The 21,037-nt window shown below is 39.1% G+C and overlaps 1 protein-coding gene across 2 annotated transcripts in view; it reads left to right on the plus strand.

The window, feature by feature from the left end:
- The window catches only part of LOC109095922 (neuropilin-2-like), a 77,624-nt gene that overhangs the window by 49,782 nt on the left and 6,805 nt on the right, over nucleotides 1-21,037 (plus strand). For both annotated transcript variants that reach the window (XM_042763415.1, XM_042763414.1), the window contains exons 8-15: nucleotides 1,130-1,274; nucleotides 2,610-2,959; nucleotides 3,784-3,928; nucleotides 12,690-12,767; nucleotides 13,953-14,096; nucleotides 17,354-17,619; nucleotides 17,743-17,839; nucleotides 19,373-19,405. In XM_042763415.1, coding sequence (XP_042619349.1) covers nucleotides 1,130-1,274; nucleotides 2,610-2,959; nucleotides 3,784-3,928; nucleotides 12,690-12,767; nucleotides 13,953-14,096; nucleotides 17,354-17,619; nucleotides 17,743-17,839; nucleotides 19,373-19,405 — 1,258 coding nt within the window. The remainder of the gene's footprint in view (nucleotides 1-1,129; nucleotides 1,275-2,609; nucleotides 2,960-3,783; nucleotides 3,929-12,689; nucleotides 12,768-13,952; nucleotides 14,097-17,353; nucleotides 17,620-17,742; nucleotides 17,840-19,372; nucleotides 19,406-21,037) is intronic.

A 21,037-nucleotide genomic window follows, 5' to 3' on the forward strand; every position in this document is an offset into this window, starting at 1 on the left:
AAATTCTTTATTTTAGCCTGTTCTAAATTTTGCATCTGGCTTTAACTTAGGAGATGTTTAATACTCTGGCTTACTGCATTAAATTCAATATTGTGGTTGAAGCTTTCTCAGTGTTAATATTTTAATAGTATTATAAATATTGGCACATATAAATGTTTCACACACCAAAAAATGGCGGGTAGATTTGTAGTAATCTGAGAGTCGTGATGAAATTTGTGAAGAATTGAACAATTGCCCCGGGTCTCCTCTGCTTTTAACTAACCATATGCACAGTGATTAATGACCACAGGTCCTCAGTTCATAGTTTTCTTCTTTTATTTTAAGATATATTGGAGCGATTTACCAAATGTCAGAAGGTTTTTTCTTCTCATTTTCCTAACACGTCTTTAATCTATTTCTTCACTCTCCGTACGAGCCGGCCTAGCACTGACATGACCAAGGCCAGCTGGCCCGGATGTCATTGAATCCTGAGACGGGTCAGGTCCTGAGGGTCCAGGCTTTGTTTCTGTGTGTGCAGTGAAGCAGGATTTGCCCTCTTCTAGTCTTTCTCCTCTTTCCTGCTTCCTCTCTCTGGAGACAAAGACCCTGACAGAGGCTTGCATCTCTGAGGAAGGAGGAGAGATGGAGATTTGCCATCAAAGCTTGTCATCTTGTCCATTCTCGCCATCCCATGATGTAGTGGCTGAAGAACATGGCATATTTCTATGATAGGAGCTGCCTGCTGAAATACTAAAGATCCATCTGACATACTGATGTAACCAGTGACAACACCCAAAAACATGTGGTTGCATCTGATTTAATGTCTTTATGTGACAACATTCAATCCCATAGAGTGCCAAGTGATTCTTCAAACCCTCTCACACTGTCTCACCAATATCTGTGGTCTTTAACTCATTCTTGTTTGAATTTGCAATGCAAACATTGGCGTCTATGTGTGTATTCACTGGTGTGTGTATTTTGACAGCGATTAAGGTTGCAATCTCACTTGACCTGAGTAAGGAAGTTCTTACTGTGCAAGAGTTGTGCTTGTTTGTGAGCTTAGTTTGTTTTTGAATGAGTGCCCTCAGCCAAACCAGCTCCTGAATAGTCATAAATCTCTCACTTTTTCCCCCTCTCTCTGTCTCCTTAGGTTTTCTATGCAAACGTAGACCCTTCAGAGGTGGTCCTGAACCGGATCCCCCAGCCTGTCTTAGCTCGGTTTGTCCGCATCCGACCTCAGACATGGAAGAATGGAATCGCATTGCGCTTCGAACTTTACGGCTGTCAAATCACGGGTCAGTAAAACTCACACCACACATCTTTCTCCAAGTCTGCACAGCCCTTAAAGGGAACTGATTTATAGATATAAAATAAAATAGCCAGAAAAAGACAAACTTAGAATGTTGGATTGTCTTAAATTTTGCTAAAAGGTTGGGTGTTTAATTGGTTCATTGATAGAAAGGTAGATATAAATGGGTAAATTAAGATAGATTTATAAATTTTTACCTATCTATATCTTTATCTATATATATCTATATTATCTAAACAGGTAGATATAGATGTTGATCTATAAGGTAAGTTTCCCTGTCTCATGTGAACTTTCGTACTCAGCAGGCCCACAGATATTGCACGTGACAAATATTGTTCCAGACGCCCATTGTGTCCCTGTCAAGTGAGCTCAGATGTGTATTTATCAGAGCTTTTTAGTGTCCTGATTAAGTTTGGCTATTTATGGAGATGGGGAGATAGCAGTCACCTAATTCTGTTAGCATGTCCTGCAGCAGATAAAGGAGGTGAGCTGCTTTTGCACTGATGTTATCACAAACATCACACTCCATCATTACGCTATTAAACAGTGATTCACTCCTATTTTCGTCGACACTGAGCAGGACAAATGCGCTTTTAGAGATGGGGTCTTTTTCAACACTGACACAATCGACGCACAGACACACCACTGGCCTCCATATTAGACCTGCTGCAGTCTCGTGGGGGCCGTTGTCCCTCGGGCATCCAGCCCAGAACAAGCTGCTTTCAGTGAGGCGTGTCGCTGCCCTTCCTGTCTTTCCCATGAAAGAGTGATGCTTCAGCCCGCGGGATATCTGGCAGAGCCGAGCCCATAAAGATGCCCATGAAACCATCGATCACGTTCATGCCCTTAGCCTCGTTCTGTGTTTTACTGCTCTTTCTGTGGGAGTGTGGGTGTACCTCTGAATGTAATTCAACTGAGATTGTTAGGATGGGCTTGAACCAGATGCCCCAGCCTGTTTTTCTCTTCTTTGTTCTGTGTTTAAGCCATAGGCCAAAATCAATCATTTATTTCTGGTACCTTCTGTATTTGTGCCGGCTGAGCCAGAGAATGGCTGTTTTGGGCTGAGTGGGTTTGCTTTTAACTCCGTAGAGGTGAACCTAGAAAAACTGGAACACGAAAGTCTTCCTGTAATAAATCCTACACAAACACCCACTCCGGGGGTGGATGTACACATAAAAAACGCAGCCACACATGCTCTGTTTATTTATTATTTACTCCTAAGTCCTCTCTCATGACATAACAACATTGATCTTTCCAGCCTTAAAATGTCAATTCCTCTTTGCCTTACCGTAACTCATCTGCTTGTCCATCCTCCTTCCAGACGCTCCATGCTCTGAGATGCAGGGAATGCTCTCCGGCCTCCTGCCAGACTCACAGATCTCGGCCTCCTCCATGAGGGACATCCACGGGGCAACAGGTGCGGCCCGGCTGGTGGCCAGCCGCTCAGGGTGGTTCCCCAGTCCCACACAGCCTGTGGCTGGTGAAGAATGGCTGCAGGTGGACCTGGGAGTCCCCAAAACTATACGGGGTATTATCACACAAGGGGCCCGTGTGGTGGACGGCAGTAGCAGCGCGGAGAACCGGGCCTTTGTGCGGAAGTATAAACTTTCCAATAGTTTGAATGGAAAAGACTGGAGCTACATCATCGATTCCAAGACCAATCTCCCAAAGGTGAGAATGATGCAGGATTTCTTTAATGCAACTTAGAAAAATCACAACAATCAATACAAAGTTTTTAAATGTAAAAACAAAAATGTATTTTATTTTATTTTATTTTATTTTATTTTATTTTATTTTATTTTATTTTAATTTTTTTTTTATTTTATTTTTATTTTATTTTATTTTATTTTATTTTATTTTATTTTATTTTATTTGTAGACTGCGTCCAAACTAAGGTCTCTTAATGACATGATAAAACAGTTAAAAGGGTTAAAGTAGTAATTGGCTGTACATAGATTCTAGCTGGTCCAGTCTGTTTCAGGTTGGTCTAGTTGATCATCTAGGTGAACCTGGGTTTGACCTGGTCTTGATCTTGGTCAAAAGCTAGTTAAGCCAATTAGACCACCTTGGACCAGTAAAAACCCAGCTTGACCACCTTAAGCATATAATCTTTTTCCAGCAGAGAAGGACTTACCTGAAAAATATAACTGGAGTTGAATTAGGTTAATTAGATAATCATGCAAATTTAAATATTGTGGTTTGGTGAAAGGGCTACAGTAATGAGCAGTTCACCAGAATCAGATTATTAACAGACTCATTTCATTCTTTACTGCTCATCTCAGTGACTCAGCATTTCATTCTCCCACTCTAAGAGCAGAATTCAATTATGCTGCAAGCTTTGATAACATTCCAGTGAAATCATCCACAGTTGTGTTAATTAAAACCTGAGCTGCAGAGCTGCATCAGAGACTCAGACATACAGAGAATATGCAGTAGCTTTCTTCTCTCAATCACACAGCTGGGCTAAAGTGTTATTGTGAATTCTGCTTCTCCAGATTTTTGAGGGTAACGCGCATTATGACACTCCAGAGATCCGTCGCTTTGATGAGATTGTGGCCCAGTTTATCCGAGTGTATCCAGAGAGATGGTCGCCTGCTGGCATCGGAATGAGACTGGAGATACTGGGTTGTGACTTGCCAGGTAAGACCTGTGTATGTTTTATTTAGTTTAGTTTTTTATCTATTTATTTTTATTTTTTATTTATTTAATAGTTTTTAGTTATTTGTTTATTATTATTATTATTGCTTTTTTTTTACACTATGCCTTTGGGCGTGACACAAAGCAAATTTATAATAGTCATGATAAAAAATTAATCCACTGAGTAATATAAGTTAATTAGCTTAGCTGTATGCCGTTTACATTGCCTGTTGCAACTTCATATTAATATATAATGCTAAAGATGTGCGGTCACAGATGTGTGTACTTGGTAGCAAGTTCAATGAGGCTCATATCATTCCAGATTTTACAGTCCGAATTATCTGTTTTAATTAAAAATAAACACAACACCCTCAGCTACAGCAGTAGAAAGAAGCAGAGCACTCCTACAGCCATTCTGTCACTTCCATCTTTGCTCTCTGTTAACAATGTCCTTCATATCTCCTCCTCCTGAAACTTTTATCTGTCACAGAATGACAGTCAGCCAAAAAGACACACGGCTGCTCCCTCTGGACCTGGCCTGGGCTCTATAAAGCGGCAGGCCGAGGGGCAGTAATCGACAGGCTGTCTTCATGGCTCTGTGTCTGCAGGAGTGCCGGGGGCGAAGGAGCATTAGAGGTGCTGCTAGAAAGGACTATATGGGTGGAGGCCAGGGGAAGCCTCAGGGCTGAGTGCCCAGGTTTATTATCTTGGCAAGACTGCAGGAGGAGAAAGGCATGATGAAAAGTCAGACAGAGAGCCGGTGCTGGCTCAGGGTTAGTTGGTGGCACTTTGCAGGCAGAAGATGAGATCCGGGATGAAAGCTTCATGTGTCATCGGCGGTGCTTGGTGCGATACTGGCACAGGTTTATGGAGCCTGTTGGCCATAAATGAATGAGAGCAAACAATCAAGAGAGAGAAAAAGATGATAATCAAAGCGGATGAAAGAAATAAGGGAGGGATCAAAGCCAGTGAGTTAAAGAGTGACGAAAAATGGACTGACGGTTGATTGTGTTTGTGTATACATGGTTATGTTTGCGTGAGGGAATGCGATGACAGTGCAGTGAGGCTCCGCAGCGCACAACTGTGCACCAGATGTTCGAGACACAGGGGGCTCAATCTACCCCACTCACTGTTGAAACTACAGCCCCAGTTCCTAATCTTCACAGTAAATCTAATCACGTACAGATCCCGAGACACACAAACACACTCGTGTGTTATATATACTTGCATGTGAGTTTGAATTGTGTGTATTTTTCTTTCGTACTTTCTTTGTTTCCGCCCGTATGCACAACATTATGCCTGTTTCATTTCCTACCATCTGTTATGCACATCCAGGGTGATCACTACCAGTACCGGTCCTCAAAGGAGCCATTTGACAACAAAAAACATACAGGCCTACGCTTTGAGTGAGATCGTCCTAATTCGGCTCGCAAAAGCAAACTGTAATTTTATAAATTGTGGTTGGTTGCAGCTGTGGTACTAGAGTGACTGAAGTAAATTGTGATTTTGATGTTTACAGCTGTAGTGCCAGGGTGAGTGACATAGTTTGTTTGTTTTGTTTTTATTTTTGTAAAATTTGCAGTTTGCAGTTATGGTGCATTTTTTGTTTGTTTTTTGTTTTGTTTTGTTTTGTTTGTTTGTTGTTGTTTTGTTTTGTTTTGTTTTGTTTTTACACTATGGCTTTGGGAATGACAAAAAATTAATTCATAATAACCATTAAACAATTCATGAAGGCTAATGCCTTTAGCAACTTCATATTAATATATGATACAAATGATGTGTGATCATAGGTGTGTGTATTCCTTGGCTTATTGGCAGCAAGTTCAACGTTGCTCATCAAGGCAGATTTTACAGTCAGAGTTATCAGTTTTAATTAAAAATAAACACAATGCCCCCAGCTACAGCAGTGTTATATACACTATTACATGTGATTCTGAACCGTGTGTATTTTTCTTTCATACTTTCTTTGCTTTCGTTCGCATAATATTATGGCTGGTTCGTTTCCTACCATCTGTTCTGCACATTCACAGTTATCACTACCAGTACCGGTCCTCAAAGGAACCATTTGACAACAAAAAACATACAGACCTGTTGAAGATCTCGTTTGAGTGAGATCGTCCTAATTCGGCTCTCTAAAGCACATTGTACTTTGGTAAATTGTGGTTGTTTGCAGCTGTAGTGCGAGGGTGAGTGACGCAGGGGCCGGGATTGTTGTTGTTCTGATTTTGAAGGGCCAAGGGGATTCATAGAGAGAGAGACGTTAAATATTCACAGGGCTACATCAGTCTCACTCCACTGCACAGAGATGTTTACGCCAATCACACACATCTGCCACCATGTGCATAGTTGTCTACTGACCGAACATACAGATACACACATTTAATTTTATATAAAGAGAGGTTAATACAAGTTATTATTACATATCGCTCTGGAATACTTAATTCTGAGTGGTATATTGATGGCATAACTGTAAAATTGACCATTGTCCCCAAACAAACAATTTCTCTTGTATCATACCACAGTATCTTAATAAGCAGGATAATGCACAGTCACGTAGTGCATGTCGTGGTTCTGTTCACCCTGACAGGGTTTATTTGATGATAATGACCATTTAACTACTTTACATATGTCAAACTATAATTATATACTTTTAAATATATCATACTGCTCCTATATACTGTACAAATACACACAAACTAAGGTCATGTATTCCTGGCGTTATTCTGAGCTGTGGCTAAGCTATGATTTTGTCCCCAAATCCCATCACTCTCCCTGAGGAAGATCATTTGGAGTGAGGGACACAAGGAGAGAAATAATGAATTGATGAATAAATAAACAGAGGTGTGGCAGACAGACCTTGTGAGAGCAAGACCGTGAAAGACACACCAAGGGACTTTAGATATTTCAATCAGGCACCCTTGTCTATTTTTCATTACTGGACTCTCATCAAGCCAGAGGTTCCTGTCTCTGGAAGAACAGAGACGGAGAGAGAGGGGTAGAAAGAGTGGGGACAGTGACCTCTGCTGGGTGCAACGCATCTCAAAATTGCAGGAGCTACAGCACCTACTGTAGACTTCTCTCCCTGCACAGTCTGAGTGGAGGTTCTAAGATTCAGGAACACAGGGTTACAGCAGTTTATTTAGTTGAAGCATTAGGAAAACAAAAATATACACTACTGTTCAAAAGTTTGGGGTCGGTAAGATTTTTTAAAATGTTTTTGAAGTCTGTTATGCTCACCAAGGCTTATCTAATGGATAGATAATTGAAATATTATAATTAATTGTTTTGTTAAAATTTAAAAATAGCTATGTAGATTACCACTACAGTGCCACATACCATTCGAGTATATAGGAGCTGTATTTTATGCCTATGACGTAGACACTAAAGGGGAAATAAAACAGTTTCTCCAAATCTCATGTTAATCTTGAGTACCTATAGAGTGGTGCTGCATCCTTCATATCTCTGAAGAGTCTTTAGTTTGATCAGATTTCTAAAAGACAGATACAGCTTTACCGTTTCTCCCCAAAAATAGTCAAGCTCCTGGAGGCGTGCCGTGGGAGGAGCTAAAGAGTCACAAGCATGCAAAGCTTTTGCGTTGCGATCGTCTGCAAGCTGTGACATCAACATCAAATAATTCCCCTAACGCTCGGTTCTTTGGGAAACTGAACGAGGTTATCTTTCCTTCACAACCAAAAACTTTTTTGTTGACAGTGTTGATTTTGTGGTCAAAAATCCTTCTCGATCAAGTCCTGTACAGCACTGCCGATGACTTCCGTAACCCGAATGAAGCATGTTGATAGGTGTGCTCTTGCTCTCGCTGTCACTCTGGATGATGTGTGTCTCTTCCAGGAGAAGTGCCCATATAAGGAATTCCGCCCTTTATGATGTCATGCAGGGCTATACTTGAAAAAAACTTGCTGAAACTTATACAAACCCTGAAGCAGTGTAAATACTCCATCATACGTCCAACTAGATTTTTGAGACTTTGGTCATGTTTAGCTTGAGAATACCAGTCTTTAGCAGTGTAAATAATTCGGAATGCATGAAATGGGATTAGATATCTCCTTTAAATAGCTTGCAAAGGTTAAGATGGTCAATGAGTGAGCTGACTTGCCTTGAGTTTTGAGTTTCAGTTCTGCTATAACCTATTGCCCGCACATGGTACAAACACACCATACTGTACATGGCTGAAAAAGAATGCCACACACCTGAAAGAGAGAGAAAGAGAACTCAGCATGTGCTCAGTGATCACTCTCAGATGTGTGGCTGTGGCCTGTGGATGTCCGTCAAGGGAACAGTGGGTGTGGTTTAGGACACAGCGTTCCTTGCCTGGGCAGCTGGTGATGTGATGGAAAATTGTTTCCACTTCTTCTCATCTTTGACGATTAGAGTTTAATCACTTCTATCTACTCTCTGGCTCAACCTCATTCTCTCACCAAAACCGAGACTCTCCCTTGCCATCTTTCACTGCTATCTCTCTATCGGTATGGATGCGTGTGAGTGTGTGATCTAGTTGAACTGGCTCTTTGAAGTTATCAACCACATGTTTCTATTTAGTGTAGTCTCCCTACACAATCCATGTTTGCACACAGGCATTTACCCACAAAGCCCATATGTCATTCTTCATATCCTCCCAGTGTAAATATTTAGGTTGATCTCCACTCCTCCCCTCCTCTTTTTCCATACAGCACATCTTCCCAGCTCTTCCTTATATAATGTGTGCCAGTGTACAGTCCAGCTCTCCTACTGGAAATCTCATGTATACTTTTAGTTCACCCAAAAATTATAATCCTGTCAAAACCTGTATGACTTTCTTTTTTGCTGTGAAACACAAAATACTATATTTTGAAGAGTATTTCAACTGTTTCAACTATTCTTGCTCGAACAATGACAGTCAGGGGAGTCCAAAACAACACTGGACCCATTTGACTTTCACTGTGTTTTGCAAAAGATGTTCAATACCCAACTATCTTTACTTGTATTTATTATATGTATTTTATTGATTTAATATAATTTTTTTCTATCCAAATTTCCTTGCAAAATTTTTATATAGCACATCTGTACATACAATATACTATCTAGTGTCTCATATTGTTTTTACATATTTATTTTACATACTCTCATGGTTGTAAATGTTTAACATTTTGGTGAATTGGTGATGAATTCTTATGAATTCAAATCAGTTATTTGTTTTCGTACTGCTTTGTACATGTCTGTTTCATCTGCTTACACCCCATTGATGGTTATGTTTAGGGCTGGACCATTATGCTTAGTTTTTTTTTTCTTCTTCTTTTTTTTCATATGAATTAAAACATAAGAATTTATATGAAAACCTCTTAAGAAATTGAGTTTGAATTTTAATTTATGTCTAAACTCTTTGGGTAAAATTTAATGAAACATTCTACTAAATAATACTGTAGCTTAATTACTCCAATTAATGGTTTGCCATCATTGTTTAACATATGCACCACATCTGCATAAAAAAAAATAATTAGACAAGCATTAAGAAGGTTTATGATTGGATGTCTGGTGTTGAACAACCCACCATAGCATTTTAGCCAGGATTAAGTGCAGTGTATAACCTTAAAAACTGTTTTGAAGATGATCCTTTTAAATTTTGTAACTGTGTATTCTTACATTTGAAATGTTTGTATTCACTCTCCATTGAGTCAGTTAAAGATTATTTTTTATAAATCAATTTTTGTTTTATAAATTGCCACTGTTGTTTTGAAGCAGGGCTCTCTGAGGACATCCGATGTGAATATGAATATATGTGAATATATTTCTAGGCATGCAAAGCATATTTGATATCCATCACCTGGAGATGATTTGTTGGTTTAACTGAGCTTAAGATGAAAGTCCTTATCAGGGGCCAAGCAAACAGGCCTGTCTGAACTCAGTGTGTGTCTGTATGTTTGTATTTGGGGAATTTTCTAGCTGAGAGATAACACGATAAACCTTCTGTTTCTTTCTGTGTTCAAAAGACAAGGAGACAAAAGCTTTAATTAGTTCAGAACTGCTGGAAAACGTCTTTGTTATTGAATTCTTGAGGCCAAAAGCCTCATCTTTCAAGTCGGAAATGTTTAATTAGGTTGCCTATGAATAAGCATCATTGTTGAAGTATGTGTGTTTGTGCGTGTGTTGCAGTGCATGTTTACTATTTCATTTAATGTGCTTGTGACTTGAACACAATGTTTAAAATACACTCACATCAGCTTTTGATGATCACTTTCACTGTTGCTCTGTTTCATCCGATCTAACTCCTGTTTTCTGTTTGTTATGCCACACAATCTTCCGAACGCACATCAGTCTTTGTTTTCCCTTGTAATGCAGTGTCTGCCCAAGATTTCAGTCAGGCGCTGAAGTACGGCTGGTCCGCCTGCCAGGGGCATAGATTTACTCCAAGGCTATCTACATAATTGAACATTTTTTTCCATCTTGCTATGAAAACGCTGAGTCAGAGATTGCCGAGACTCAGTAGGACCCATGAGAGAGGAACCAGGGCTAACTCTGCTCTGTGCCCTGAATCCAGAGCTTAAAAACAAAGTAATTCTTCAGAGTGAGGAGGAGTGACCCCAAAACTAGCCCTTGCTTGTAAATATCTGGTCTGTCTTTGAGACTTGGAAACATTTCATGGCCTTAATGTGTTATCAGGCTGTGGAGGAAATCTCAGGCAATGCCTAGAGAGTTCTGTGATCCAGATCAATTGGCTGCGTCAGTAGAGCTTTGGAGCATATTGGAAATCTATTGCCGCGTCTTGCTCTGATCCATAGCTTGAGCTTCAGGTATCAGGAGAAATCAGCAGCATATTTCACATAGAGTGAATAGAAAGTAGTGTCATTTGAAGAGAAATATCAGTTGCCAGTCTTAAAAAAATTTCTTAAATAATATTGAATATTGTTTATCCTAACTGACAAGTAAATGAAAACACCTGTTTGATCAGCCTGTGATACAATGATACTTGCACATATATTGGTTCATCGTGTTAACACACTTTTAAGGGAAACACACTATTGTGTACTTTTATTTAGCAAGAATGCATTAAAATGATCAAAAAAGTCATATATAATGTTATATAATGTTATATATATATATATATAATGTTATATATATATATATATATATATATATATATATATATATATATATATATATATATATATATATATATATAAACTGTATATATATGAAAGATTTACATTTCAAATAAATGCTGTTCTTTTGAACTTTATATTCCTCAAAGGATCCTGAAAAACTATATCATGGTTTCTGCACAAAAAACTTTAAGCAGCACAACTGTGATAACACTGATAATAATAAATACTTTTTGAACAGCAAATCAGCATTAGATGATTATTAGATCATGTGACACTGAAGACTGGAGTAATGATGCTGAAAATTCAGCTTTGCCGTCACAGGAATAAACTATATTTTAAAATAAATTGAAATAGAAAACAGATATTTTGTATTTATATTTAACAATATAAATGTGTTTACTGTATTTTTTATCAAATAAATGCAGTCTTGGTTTTAAAAAAGTCTTACCAACCCTAAACATTTGAACGGTGGTGTGCATTAGTCAGGACAGGAGTGTGTCACATGAGACTAAAGAATGAAAGGTGTTTTAGGTGAGAGAGAGAGCACGCTCAGTTCCCATATATCTAGGACTTGCTAGGAGGTTAATTGCATTTGTAAAGGGCAGAAAATTAGAGTTTAATGTCAGAAGCAGCCAGCTGGTGCGCCCCTTTCATGTACGCACCCACTTATAGAAATTAATAACATTAATATTACAGTAGGCCTCTCCTTTTCATGTTGTGCTAAAGTGTCTACATGATTAGTATTACCCACTCATGTAGTTGCCAATTAAGCAGGGAATTGTTAAGAGTAATGACATTAATGACTTTAAGAGCTGACAATCATTACTCATTTACGCCTCGTTGTCTCTAAATCTTCATTCGCTCGATCCCCTGCGGGGAACGAAGAGAGATGCAACTGCTGATTTAACATTTTCTGTCATAACAAATTATCACCGCAGAAACCATGCAAGGGCGCTGTTGCAATCACCGACACTGAAGTTTTTGTTGTCGTCTGGCTTGTGTTGTTTTGGCCAAAACTCAACATTAACTCATAGATGAGAGATGTGGAGAGAAAGAAGAGAAAAGAGGCTAAAGGGATGAACTTTTTTTGTTGTATGCAAATGAAAGTCAGCGAGAGACAGTGTCATAGGCGGAAACCTCCTTAAAAGTTTTGTGACTCATGGAAAATAGCTGTGGCAGCAGTGGTTTCACATTGAAAGGCATTGTGGATAACTGGTACAGTAACTGCAGTGGCCTGAGGTGTAATGACAGTAGTAATGAACCGTTTATTCTACCCAGTAACCAGTAAATAGTTCTCAGATGTTCAGAATTTTTTTTCTAATTGTGGTTTTGTAATATTTCTCTTAATGTAAATGCACAATGTGTGCATGTGGTGCATGCAAACATTTTTAATTGTCTCAGTCTGTTTTGCGCGTGTCTGGTGGTTGTGGCCACTTTTTAGAGGACATATGCTGGTGTGCATGCATGCCTGTGTGCGATCATGTGATTATTCTTTCAATAAATAATAAATAATTGCCTGCCTGTGTAAGAAATACATACAAATAAACAATCACAAAAAAAACTTATCTACATAACACAAAAATAACCTAGAATAAATAATTTTTTTCAGTGCACAGTAAATATCTTGTTTTTTTAATTTTTTTATTTATTTTTTTACTTTCTTTTAGAATCTACCACCATTCCTGACACTGCCACGCCTACCCTCCCTCCTCACGAGGAGACAAATACTGCCCACAGGACTCCAGGTAATCAAACAGGGCACCTTACATGAATATATTACTGTAGTGAATGCGATCAGATCTCATTACAGAGTGGAAATCAATAAATTCAATCATATCAGTATGTATTACGAAGATTTAAAACTTAATCAACATGTATTGAGAATATCAAGTATAGCATGTCGTTCTATTCAGTCATGAGTGTTTAGATAAGCAAGCATTTCAGTATATCACATATGCTCACATACACTTTTATTTACAGTACTCTGCAGTGTAATTGCAGCCTTGCTTTTCCCAGAGCTCTAATAACAGATTGCCGCCCCTCCATTTGTACTCACTTATGTGTTGATGAGTAGAGGCTCGCAGCATGAACACTCACATTATGCTAACTAGCATAGCAGCATGCCTTTGGATGGATGGCTGAAGGAGGCCTGCTAAATGCTGAGGCACAGTGCTCCATGTAGATGAGGCTGTGCTGGAGTGTGTCAGTGTCTGCATGTTAAAACAGCACCAGCAGCAGCAGTAGAACCAGTCAGTGCATATACAGTGAGGCTGGAATCCTTCACATACAGTCAGATAGTAAACTGTCTGGTACAGTGAGACAGGAATCTGTCATGTACAGTGAGGCAATAATCTGTGCATATTTACTGAAATGGAAATCTTTCATATGCAGTGAGGCTGCAAACTGTCACCTACAGTATAGTGAAACTGGAATCTTGCACTTATAGTGAGATAGGAATCAGTCAAGTACAGTGAGACAAGAATCTGTCACATACAGTATATGGGAATCTGTTGCATACAATGAGGTAGGAATATCTTATGTGCAATGAAAATACAATCTGTCACATACAGCGAGGTACAAATCTGTATAGATACAGTGAGATGGGAATCTGCATATGGAAAATGAGACAAATTTGTTGTATATATAAAATATACAAGTACAAAACACAGTTACAGTTGGAATATGCAGGCCTTATAACAAGATAATTTTTCACAAAGTATAGCATGAATATAAACCGCAATGGGTAGATTGAATTCAATCAGCTGTGCATTTAGACAAATATGTCTATAGATTTCATGAGGCACATACAGTATGTGTGTGTTATGAGAGAGCCTACAGCAGAGTCTGAGTTCATTGAAAATGTGTATAATCTGGTTTGCTCTCTCTCTCTCTCTCTCTCTCTCTCTCTCTCTCTCTCTCTCTCTCTCCAGCTCCCACCACTCTCTCGTCTCTGGGTGGTCTGTGTGACTTTGAGCATAGTATGTGTGGATGGACCCATGACCCCATGTCTGATCTGAAGTGGTCTCTGTATAGTTCCTCTAGTCCTAGCCTGGACCTGACATTGGGATCTGACAGTAAGTCCATCTTAATAAATGATATTACATAGCCAGACAAACAAATAACAAACAAATATTTCCACTAATCTCTTCAAACATGAACATAAACATTGGGAATTTTGGGATAGCATTAGGAATATCGTGAACTTTGAGAAAACAAGTGTGCTTGTCTAGTAGGAATTGTTGAGAAAATAAACCGGGACAGTGATAGAAGGTCTGAAAAAAAGTTTAGTGCTGTATGGTGACTTACTGTGACCGCACTGCACGAAAGACGTTTTCAGACCTTCCTTTGCCCTTGTCCTCTTTACTAGCAAATACACACACACGCACATGCTCTCACCTATCATATTCCATCCATCCGTCTCATTACTGGTGTGTAATTAATGTGATAGTTGAAATCTGGGAATAGTATCTGTCACTCTCTGTCCATCCTCACTCTTCCTCTTGTTCATCTTTTCATACCCCTGAGCTTACCTGGCCTTTATCGACCCTGCTTGAAATTATTTTTTGAGTGCCTCACTAATTCTGAGCACACACACACACACACACACACACACACACACACACACACACACACACACACACACACACACACACAAATGTACAGTTATCCATGTCCCCCATGAATTCTTGGAGCACTCTGCCTTGTGAGGCTGTTAAAACAATCTTTGCTATTTTCCACATGTCAGGTTTTAAAGAGAAATCCAGGAGTCAAAAGGAAAAAAAAAAATCCTCTTCTAACCAAACCAATACCAAAAATAACACCAAACCCAAACACAATACCTTCTCTTTTTATTATATATACAAACAAACCCGATTCCAAAAAAAGTTGGGACACTGTACAAATTGTGAGTAAAAAAGGAATGGAATAATTTACAAATCTCATAAACTTATGACAATAGAATATAGATAACATACAAATGTTGAAAGTGAGACATTTTGAAATGTCATGCCAAATATTGGCTCATTTTGGATTTCATGAGAGCTACACATTCCAAAAAAGTTGGAACAGGTAGCAATAAGAGGCAGGAAAAGTTAAATGTACATATAAGGAACAGCTGGAGGACCAATTTGCAACTTATTAGGTCAATTGGCAACATGACTGGGTATAAAAAGAGGCCTCTCAGAGTGGCAGTGTCTCTAAGAAGTCAAGATGGGCAGAGGATCACCAATTCCCCCAATGCTGCAGTGAAAAATAGTGGAGCAATATCAGAAAGGAGTTTCTCAGAGAAAAATTGATTGCTAAATTGCTAAAACTCTATAGGTCAAAAAAGAAGCCATATCTAGACATGATCCAGAAGCGCAGGCGTTTTCTCTGGGCCAAGGCTCATTTAAAATGGACTGTGGCAAAGTGGAAAACTGTGGTCAGGCGAATCAAAATTTGAAGTTCTTTTTGGAAAACTGGGGCACCATGTCATCCGGACTAAAGAGGACAAGGACTGCCTTGCAGGAAGCCTGCATCTCTGATGGTATGGGGTTGCATGAGTGCGTGTGGCATGGGCAGCTTACACATCTGGAAAGGCACCATCAATGCTGAAAGGTATATCCAAGTTCTAGAACAACATATGCTCCCATCCAGATGTTGTATCTTTCAGGGAAGACCTCACATTCCAACAAAAAAAACAAAGACAAAACACATAATCAATCAAAAAAAAAATCATGTCTATAAAGAACCATCCGTATACTGAAATGGCCAGCTTGCAGTCCAGATCTTTCACCCATAGAAAACATTTGGCACATCATAAAGAGGAAGATGCGACAAAGAAGACCTAAGACAGTTGAGCAACTAGAAAGCCTGTATTTGACAAGAATGGGACAACATTCCTATTCCTAAACTTGAGCAACTTGTCTCCTCAGTCCCTAGACGTTTGCAGACTGTTATAAAAAGAGGGGATGCCACACAGTGGTAAACATGGCCTTGTCCCAACTTTTTTTAGATGTGTTGATGCCATGAAATTTAAAATCAACTTATTTTTCCCTTAAAATGATACATTTTCTCTCAGTTTAAAAACATTTGATATGTCATCTATGTTGTATTCTGAATAAAATCTTGAAATTTGAAACTTCCACATCATTGCATTCTGTTTTTATTCACAATTTGTACAGTGTCCCAACTTTTTTGGAATCGGGTTTGTATGTTTCTGGCTTCCCTGGACAAAAGCTGCTCAACTCGTGCACTTTATAGCACAGCTCACTTCAATAAAACTTCACAGTAAGCTCCTGAAACAGCACACCAGAGTGTTCATACCCCAGAGTTTAAACCAGGAAACAGAAAACCAGAGGTCCAGAAAGGGTTAATACGCAGTCAGCCTAATTAACTCTAGGTGTAGAAGGTTCCACTTAAAAACAATAAACCAAGAAGCACCTTTCCCTGTCCTCCGGTTACTTCACAGGCACATCAACCTAAGCTAAACAGTCTCCGAGCTACAGGGAACTTTCCCTGTAAAATGGTAATTCATTATTTTTTTCTTATATGGATACCCAAGATCAAACATAATAAAATCCAAAACATAAATCAAAATCACAAACAATATCACCATCCAATACATGATCACAACCCACATCCCAATCCTATATCTTAAATAAGTTCTGTATTTTAAATACGTTTGGTGATAAATGATAATATGATGATAAATGTGTCAAAGTGGGGCGAACAAAAAGAAACGACTATGCCATTTCTCTGTATATCAGTGGAAGGTAGTAGGATTTGTATTATAGCTGAGGCAGCGAGGGTAATGATGATAATTTTTGGTGCCACGCTGTCCAGTCAGATCACTCACAAAGTGTTTCCCAGCCTCTTCTCTGATCATCGCTTTCCGCTCTTCCTCTCTTCTCCCATTCATTTTTCTTCCGCTTAACTGAGATGTCCACACTGGAATGTGACAGAGATTGTGTTGTAAGGACTCTTTCCTCTGGACACAGAGGAGATGTGCTTTTATGTCAGAGCTGATTTTCTACTTCCCTACACTAAAAAAACAACAACAAAAAAAACTCAATTATTTATCACTTTGCAAACATAAAAACATACCAGAATGTTCAATGCTATGTAACAGTGAGAAAGAAACAGAAAAAGGGAGAATTAAAAATTGGGTTACAGTGATTCACTAAGTAGGACATGTTCCTGGATCTACATCCTGTTTGATTTTAGGGTTAAGGTTTTATTTTAGGGTAATGGTTAGTGTTGGAGAGTTAGGAACATGTTTCTTTGACAGCAGTGTTGTTCCAGGACCAACAAAAGATGTTTAACATCATCATTTGTTTCTTTATTTCTGCAGATTTTGGAAATTTCCTGTATGTGGAGGCGAGTCCTAAGTCAGAGCCACAGCGTGCACGGTTAATGAGCCCGTCTGTGGGACCCGAGCGCCGTCCCGTCTGTCTGCTCTTCTACTACCAGCTGCAGGGTGAAGGTCAGGACAGCCTCCGTGTGCTGCTCCGGGATGATGACCAGGAGGAGACGCTGCTCTGGGTGCTGAAAGGAGACCAGGGGCCCATGTGGAGGGAAGGCCGCACCATCCTGCCTCAGTCTCCTAAAGAATATCAGGTATGACAGTTTATATAAAGGTAGAAAATGACTTGAGTGTAAGACAGGATGAACTGACACCAGTAACACAGTGCTGATCTAAATGTAGTCCTTAATTCTCTTTCTTTTCTCTTTAATTTGTAAGTTGTCATCGAGGGCTTCTTCGAGCATGGCAGTCGAGGGCACATCTGGGTCGACAATATCCATATGAGCTCCAGCATCGAGCTTGAGCAGTGTACACGTAAGTATTAACATCTGGGTCTTTCTTTGGCTCACTGTCTTTCTTTCTTTCTTTCAACTGTCACCCACCATATTTGTCACCAGGGACCAAAATTAACATCTGCCAAGCACCAAATGCAAGTAAAATTTGCTTTGACAAGTAAAAAAAAGCCTTTATGTCAAGCCACTAAAATTAAAAGAAATAAAAATGTTTAAAAACCTTAAATGTTTACATTTTTGTTTTTAATAAAAAATATTGAAAATATTGTTTTTGGCCACTAAAAATATTTACAGATTTAAAAAAAAAAAAAAAAAATTCAAACTTTTTCAAAATTTACTCAGCATTGGAGGACAGAAAATTCATTGTGTACCCTGCATGTCACCAAACTATCCATTCTGCTTTCCATGCCCACCCTACTGTTCCTATTCAAGCTCAAGAAAAAAAAATATCACATGGAAAGTGTTTTTTAAGTGCTCAGCTCGCACAAAAAGCTGTAAACTAGGCCACACTCACCCTGTGGGCTCTGATCGCAATCTATGTTTCATTAGTTTCTTTTCCTTCTTCTCTCTTATTTGTAAACAGAGCTTTCCAGAGCCATGCCAGGGAATAACCAGGCAGGCCTGCTCTCGACGGTGCAGCTTTTCACAAACACAGAACAGACATTAATGTCGAACAAAGCTACACGACCAGTCACTCACAGTGCTGTGAAGGTTATTTACTGAGCAAAACATTGCTGTTCCCTCTGAGGATGCTATTACTTATTATATTTAAACTATGATCAGCAAAAGTAGGATTAGTTATGAATCAAAACTGATTTGAGCTGTCATAAACACTTTCATTCAGTTGCACACGTACACACTTCCACCACAGGCCCCCAGCTTTGGGACTGCTTTTATTAATTAAAGCTGTTCGATGTGTATGCGCCAGCCCTGCATCGCTGCCAAATCTGTCCTGTCTCTCTGCAGAGTTCCTTTTTAAAGCGACTGCATTCCAAACATTCTGAACTGGCATTCTATTTCTCTGACATTCTGAGTGTGTGCACAGCACAGTTTGCCAAATGACACATAGCCCAATCCCATTCTCCTCCCTTCTTCACTTTCTATCTCTTTTCTGTTTCTCCTTAACCTGTGTTTGTCATTTCAGACCCCTTTACAAGATAGAAGTCTTTATGATGAGCTAAACGGTTTCTGGGGAGTTGTGTTAATTATTTTACATATGTAGGGGCTGTAAGCATTTTTTAATGAATATCACGTAGGAAATGTTCCTACATGTCAGTTATCACTCAAATAGGAGTCTTGAGCTATCAGGATATATTTAGACTGTTGAAAGGTAGGATTTTGGAGAGTTAGTGAAACGGTTAGCATCGCTTACAGCACCTCAGAATTAATTTTGTCAAGGAATTGGAGCTCCAGAGTAATTTATTCATATGACATTAATCATACTCAGTCACATGTGTCAGAATTCCATCTGTGCCATTATTTATGTATGTGGATACATTTCATTTGTGCCAGTTTCTTTAACTAATCTTTCTTTTTTTTTTCTCTCTCATTTCAGAACCCTTCGCTGCATTCCCCCCTGAAATGACTGGTGAGTTTTCTGGCATATTGTCATTTCCTGTGCCAATGTTTGTGCTTCCTGCTTGTTGCCTAGCAGCTTGCATCACCTGAAGGGCTTTTGAGAATCATTATACTTTTGTTTGAGCTTCACACCAGCAGCACACAGAGATTCTGTAGAGACTGTTTCCAATCCCACAACAAAGTTTTAATGAAGTGTGATTGAGCGCCGGTGCAGTTTATGTGTTTATTTGTGCATTTTAGTGACGTTGGTGCCTTTATGTCAAATCATTGCTGTCATGATTATTGTCCCCACCATCATTATTGTCATATAGATATTTGGAGCATGGGCTGTATCCCAGCATGCATCTGCAGCCCCACATCACGTGCTGTGTTATATGGTGTCGATGTCATACCTAAACATCATCAAATGTGGCCGTAGATTCAGTTGGCATGTATGTCTCCCCCTGAGATTTCATTATGATTTCTCACCAAATTCTATAATAATAATAATAATAATATTTTTGTATTGCATCTTAATTATATACATTGCTATTCAAGGTGCTTCACAGGTCAGAATATAAAAAGAAAAAAATAGACAATTCATCTCACTATTTTCTCTCTATGGAATTTTTAGAAACTTCTGAGACAAAGTTGATACAAAACATCAATGAGAATTGTTTTAAAACTATTTCAGCCTCCTGAACTATGATATCTTTCCTCTGGGGTGGCATTGAAATTTCATCAAATTTTAAACTATCAAATAAATACATGCATACATAGATAAGTTTCTATACTAACAATTTTTAAACACTGTAATGAGCAAAACAGCAAAACTCTGATATCGACGGTACACATCAAGTGTGTGAGCATTGCATTGGTGGTGTGTTTGAGCTGCTGTGCTGCTATGGATGTCATGTTTATTCCCCAACAGCTGTATGATTGCGGTTAATCAGATTCAGCTGCAGTGGAATAATCCTCATACACTCCATTTTAAATGATTGTGGAGCACACAAGGCCACTAATAACATATTCCTTTAGTATTATAACTACCTCCCTTTCTTTTAATTGAAGTGGAAATGATTCCCAGTGCAAGTAGATTCATTTTCCCATAGCAGTCAGAATTCCTAGATTACATGCGTGCTTATGTATAGATGAGAGAAAGATGAAATGGAGGGAATAGAAAGAGTGATTGGTGGTGGTTTGTGTGATGGGTGAGCAGTTTTCATGCTCTGCTGGGTTGGGTTCATGGAAGACTTTGGCTTGAGGCAGATGAAGCTGGCACAGATCAATGCATGCAAGAAAACAGAACTTTCCCCCAGAAAGAAAAACACACACTCGCCAATATACTGCATTACAAAAGAGAGAAGATGCTGACATCGGCCGGTGTCTTATGACACTATATGCTTTTTTGACCTTTGCATTTGGTTGCATATGAAATTAGAACAGATTCCACATAGAATCAGCACAAACTATCTGAGATGTATTATCTGTTCACAACCCATAAAACATGTCTGCACTCTTAATGGGATTTAGAAGGACAAAAGTCAGTCTGAACAGTTATCAGGCACCCGTGAAGTGGCCGCGGACAGGCGACGTGCATGTGCATTTGCGTGTCTGTGTTTGTTTTGTTTGTATGCAGCACCAAATCAGAGCAATATCATTC

This window comes from Cyprinus carpio, chromosome A9 (genome assembly GCF_018340385.1).
Source record: "Cyprinus carpio isolate SPL01 chromosome A9, ASM1834038v1, whole genome shotgun sequence".
Taxonomy (NCBI): domain Eukaryota; kingdom Metazoa; phylum Chordata; class Actinopteri; order Cypriniformes; family Cyprinidae; genus Cyprinus; species Cyprinus carpio.